Source organism: Schistocerca piceifrons, chromosome 7 (genome assembly GCF_021461385.2).
Source record: "Schistocerca piceifrons isolate TAMUIC-IGC-003096 chromosome 7, iqSchPice1.1, whole genome shotgun sequence".
In the NCBI taxonomy this organism is placed as follows: domain Eukaryota; kingdom Metazoa; phylum Arthropoda; class Insecta; order Orthoptera; family Acrididae; genus Schistocerca; species Schistocerca piceifrons.
Window position 1 is genome coordinate 35,743,353 of NC_060144.1, and position 6,000 is coordinate 35,749,352.

Consider the following 6,000-nt stretch of genomic DNA (forward strand, 5'->3'; position numbering starts at 1 on the left):
GACATACAGAGTTGTACTTAGAGCAATTGTTTTATCATATCCCACCCAGATAAAGGATGCAAATGAAGTAGTTATTGGAAAAATATCATTTTCAAATTAGACTACAGCTTGGGGTGAAATTGACAGATTTTTTTTAAATTCGTACTCTGTAATATTGTTATGTAGCATTTCCAAAAGGTTTACATCTATACACAGCACTGCAGAAAGCTAGTAGGATGGAACACAAATTTCTTGAGGAAAAAAAAGAAGGGGGGGGGGGACAGTTTCTTGTATAGCTTACACTGGAATAAATGACAAATTTCATTATTATTTCAAAATGTGCAAAAATTAACAAGGTTTTCTGTGAGGCAAAGAAACTGTACAACTGACAGTTTATATTCTACTCTGGGATTAAATATGAAGCCATGTTCAGAGTCAAAATGATAAAACACCGTATGTTGCCCGTCTACAATTTACCATAGAATAGCATTCTATTAATTTAAGACGTAAACACAAATTAAGAAATAACTTCAGGCCTAGAGGAAGTATTAGACAAGTGCCTTGTGATCGGAAAACAATTTCACAGAAGGCAAATTTGTAAAATTCTGCAACAGCTGTCCTTATATTTGCAACAAGATATTTAGTTTAAAACTATGGAAATACAGAAGCACGCGATCCCGCCCATCTGCTTTGACCCATAATGTCACAAATATGGCAGAAACCACCATAAGCCAAGATTCCAATATGGCCATATAGTCGTTATGTACACATTATGAGGACGAAAATACATCGAAAAACACATGTTCCACAAAAAGCCTAATGACACTAACTGAACAAGTGCGGGAAATAGGAGGTTTTTGGATGGGGACAAACTAAATATAACCAAATTTAGACACCCACAACCATACAAAACCCCGCAAAATGACAAAAGAAACCCATCACAAAACTCCCCAAATACCACTGAACACAATATCTGGAATCGGACACATCCCTTGACCTATATAGCTCAACAGCAGCTCCCAATCTCATAAATTGGGATCTAACACTTCCCTTGACCTATATAGCTGAAAAACATCTCCCGATACCAATACCAACATCCACAGCCACACATTGGGATCGAACACTTCCTTTGACCTGTTATCCTTACGACATCTCCACATACAGCTGTCCATGGTACGAGACACCGGAACTTTAAGTAAGCCTCATTTCTTCACGACATAGTGAACACTTCATGACTTCATTAAAAAATCCGAATAGTTGAAATTTTATTAGAGACAACACACTGTCCCCCATCACAGCCGACAACCGAAAACTGTTGACCCTGTCAGTCATATCCATACCTACCAAAGACATAAAAAAAGCAATTTACCAAAATTCACACACAACGCCACACTTGCGAACTAAACCAAAAACATCACCAGAGAGCACCACCGATCGCAACAAAACGACACCTACAAACACACCACTCTCACAAACTAAATTCCGCGCCGTCTTGACGTGACACACCACAACAGCCTTACGTCACGGGTCAAAGCAGACGGGTGGGATCAGACACTTCGGTCGACCCAAAACTACTGACCAATTGTGCCTACTCAGTAAGCTTCAAGTAAATGTTTACATATGTTCGCACATATATAGCATTAAGAGATCTTACAGTGTCATAAAAGGAAGAGAATATCTTACTCCAGCCAGCATCAGAATTCCATAAACCATACTAAAATGCTTCATTCCGCTCTAATCGCACATTTATATGTCCAGATGCACTCTGAAGTACCTGACTTTCAGCTTTTCATGTGGTTTTCGTGATACCAATTTTCTCGGAGGTCCAGTACTGTATTCTCATGTTTGATTCTTTATTATGGTATAACGAACGTCATTCGTCCCAGAAAATGAAAATTGGCACTTGAATTTGAACGAAGTTGAAAGTAGCCAAGAGCGCAGAATGAAACGCTTCGTTTCAAATAAACGAACTGCCTCAGTGGAAAAAAATTAATAGCAGCAAATTTCTCTACAAAACAGACAAATAGCTTCATTAAGACATTAATGGTTGATTGCTAATAACGTGGAAATAATATAAAATCAGAAAACTGAAACTACTAACACTTGATGGCTCCCGGCCACAGAACTCTGTTTTGATTTAATTTGACGTGGGAGCTGTATACGGAGAGACCAGCAATATTACGAAGACACGAAATATATACATGGGTCACGTGGGGAAGGATCTCCCCCCACTATAACTCAGCTTGCTCTGCACATGCGCAAATCTGGCAGCTTGGGTGCGCTGGAAAAATTTTTCCAGGTAGCATCTAGCTACTTGCTGCTACTGCTCATACAGCAAACACCCACACTTAAAGCAGCCAGAAGCGGGAGGAAGGCACTGCTCATACGCGAATTCAGCTCTGCGCACGCACCCACTGGCAACTGCTGATACAAACCTAGTGTGACTGAGCACTTTACAAGTGAGAATAATACAGAATTTTATTACATACTAGCACCTATCAATCAAAATGAAGCAGAATGCTATGGTGCTTAAATTCCAATCTGTTACTCGGCATAAACTGTATGTTTTCCTTTTTACGCCTAAAAATTTCCACTTCCTTTAATATATCCAAAATGGCTTACTCTTTTCATGAAGTATTTTTAAATTTTCTGAAGGGCTTGTGATGCTGTGGCCCTCATCACATAAGTGCACTGTTAATTCAGATAGCATATTATTTAAGGTGATAGTGCGTACTAAAATTCGCCAACACGGAAGTTCGGGCTGTAGAGAAGCACTATCACACGCACTTGTTCAGAGAAGCTGTAGAAATACAAAAGCACGCGAACAGTTTGAACAAGAAAAAGGAAAGCCTTAAGGTAAAAGGATCCTGGTTTCCCGTACTGCAGCGAACAACCGTCGCAGGTAGCAAGAGGAGACCCCACCGGAAATGACCGCAGAGAAGCCCTCGGACATTGGCGCGCCAGGTACATATAGTCTGCGGCCGCGAGCTCGGCTCCAGTTCACCACCGGCAATGGAGGGTGAAGCTTTGACAATGCCAGCCACTCGTGCTGGCGAAACGTCAGAAAAATCATTAGATGAACGTCGGCCGAAGAACCCGAGACAGAAGCCAATAGGCAGTCTGTCAAGATCCCTAACACCTGGTGGCACTGCGGGAACATGGAAGTACACTCAAACATTGAAAGTAATGCACCCATAAGGAAGATGTTCTCCATTAACATCACACCTACATGATGGCCACAGCAAAAATTTTTAGACAAAGAAAATGCACAGTTCACGCTGAATAATCACTCTGAATTCATGCACCACAGCATTTTGGCTAATTTTGCTTGGGTATAAGATTCGTTGCTAGTATGTAACAAAATTCTGTACTACTCTCACTTGTGAAGGCAGCAACCCAGCATTCCTAGTCTAATGACATCAGCTTACAGCTAGTCTGTTCGTGCGTACCGCTTTTGCCTAGCCCTGATGTCAAAATGGTTCAAATGGCTATGAGCACTATGGGACTTAACATCTGAGGTCATAAGTCCCCTAGAACTTAGAACTACTTAAACCTTACTAACCTAAGAACATGACACATCCATGCCCAAAGCTGCCCTGATGTCACATTTAACATTTTAGTGTCTGCTCACTATAAAATACTTTCTTTTTACATGCAGGCAAATTTTACCTTTCGTTCATCACAGTATTGATGATATTCTCTGAATAGTTAACTATGACTAGGAGCAATGGATGTAGCTTTGATCTTTTAACACTAAGTATATTTTAGACATTCCTTTACTTTTAATATTCACATTATGGGATGACACACACTGTACTTTGCTTTTTACCATGTAGGTTCACCTGATTCAGCTTAAAGCCATAAAACTATTGTGTTTTAATAAAAAATTCCCAGCTGTAAGCAGAGTTCTACCTAACACGAAAATTATTAGCAAAAGCATAACCATACACACATTAAAATGCCAAACTTTATTAATACCACCTATTTCCCAGCACACAGAATAAACTATAAAATACATCATCTTATGTTAATATCTGAATTGCGCCTGTCTACAGTATAATGTGTCTTTACAAGTAACAATATCTTTCCCTACATTATTTGATATTCCTGCTGGGAGTATTCAGTGTTTGATTTCGAAAAGGGAGAAGTTGAAAGGAATGTTTTACAGGACCCCTCAAATATCTAATTCATAGATAGGCATAATTTAGACTATAGTGTAATTTAAATCGTGGTGCCTTAAGCACCTTTCGTCACATTTTAATGATCAATTCTCATTTAATGAGCACTTTCTTCACAGACATGACAAGTCATTTTTTCACCATAAGCAAAACAATTTAAAGCTTAATTAACTTTAAACCCAGTTACACAATTTCCTTTCTAAAACCACTTCACAAATATACTTTATTTTACATTAATATCCATTTCAGAGCTACCTTAACTGCTCAACTAGCATCTTCAGGTTTGCAAATATTGAACACTGGGAAGCAAAACAACAGTTACTACATAAATGATGACCAATAAGGTACTGTAGTGGTTAACGGTATAGTGCCAATTTAAAATGGTGTTAAGAGATTTTAATTGCAGGATTTCCTATATGCCATCAATCCTAGCTCTGAATATTTAGGCATTTCATTGACCGCATTGCGGAACTAGCAATATTAACATATGTCTACGTATGTCCTGATTATGGAACTGAATGTGGAGTTATTATGAACACCAAAGTAATAATTATGCGATAATTTGCGGATCCCATTACACAAGGATAGAACGATACAAATGATAGTTACACAGAAAACTAGTCTTACGCTCCACGCAAGTGCTACTTGTAAACATTACGTACACCAAATTTCCCTTAAAAATCCCTGCACACGCAATAAACATAACTCTGTTGTAAACATTAAGGCACCGCCGCTCTAAGCTGTACCGGATCACAAACAATTCTCTACTGTTCTGAAAAACATCTCACACTTCATGTACTCGCATGTAGACAACGATATACAGCAACTTCAATCAAATGCAACACAAAACATGAACTGATAATTACCATTTGTTAAAATTCCTTGTTTCATTGGGAAACCTTGCTTGTCATTTCCACCAGAAATACGCACTATATAACCTTTCCACTCATCTCCAAGTGCATCTGCTTCAACTTCAGCTCCCATTCGCTTTTCATAAAAAATTCTAAGCTTGTGTTCATCGGTAACTTCGAACAATTTCTGGCAGCCAGTGCCAGGGTAAGACACGTTAAGCTGCAAAAGAAAACAGTTATTGATACTTCCATCAGCTACAGCACATGTACCAAACACACGGTGTGAGAGTATAATCCACAGCATCGTAAATCATCGTCAATTAAATTGTAAATATAAATCAAATTTCTGTATTAGATACCACATATTATCCGGTGTATAACAATATTTTAGGTCATTTTGAATAACTTCATAAAGAAATACCTTCATGGCAACGACATTAACGCCCTCCTCGCCACGAACCGATTAGAAAGAAAGCTCTATGGCTGCTCCGGAAGTTCAGCTACTCGCTATATCAAAGTTTCTGTTTGACGATCATCAAAGACGGCACATCCATCTATTGGCGCCATATGTTTTTCAAGGATTGTCACACGAATTACAAATTTGGATCAAGCGTCCCGCCCACACAGTTGCTCAATATACACACCAAATTTGTGCATATAAATCGTTGTATCAACCAGAAACTTGTACGGACATAAGATGTGAGCAACATGGGAGATGGCGTTGTTGGCCTGAGCAACAATGTTCAAATAAGTCGCGCAAAACATATCTGCGTACATAAATTGTGACATTTGAGGACTGCAAATAAGTCACAAACATGAAACGCGAAAAGCCGTTAGAGGCAACTATTTACCGAGTCTAGTGTTCCTCGTTTTTTTCATAGATAATGAAATTTAAAAGTACTGACATGCATCACTGCTCTAGAGGACTCATTGCTGAATTTGTTGAAATATTCGGTTGGTGGATAACTTCGTTCCAACGGCATCGGAGCAGT

General features: G+C 38.9%; 1 protein-coding gene across 1 annotated transcript in view; it reads right to left on the reverse strand.

Annotated features, from left to right (window-relative positions):
* LOC124804669 (40S ribosomal protein S6) overlaps window positions 1-5,589 on the reverse strand; it is a 28,265-nt gene extending 22,676 nt beyond the window's left edge. The window contains exons 1-2 of the mRNA XM_047264911.1: window positions 5,430-5,589; window positions 5,024-5,228 (exon numbers count right to left, since the gene is read on the reverse strand). Coding sequence (XP_047120867.1) covers window positions 5,024-5,228; window positions 5,430-5,435 — 211 coding nt within the window. The 5' untranslated portion in view covers window positions 5,436-5,589. The remainder of the gene's footprint in view (window positions 1-5,023; window positions 5,229-5,429) is intronic.
* Window positions 5,590-6,000: the final 411 nt, after the last annotated feature.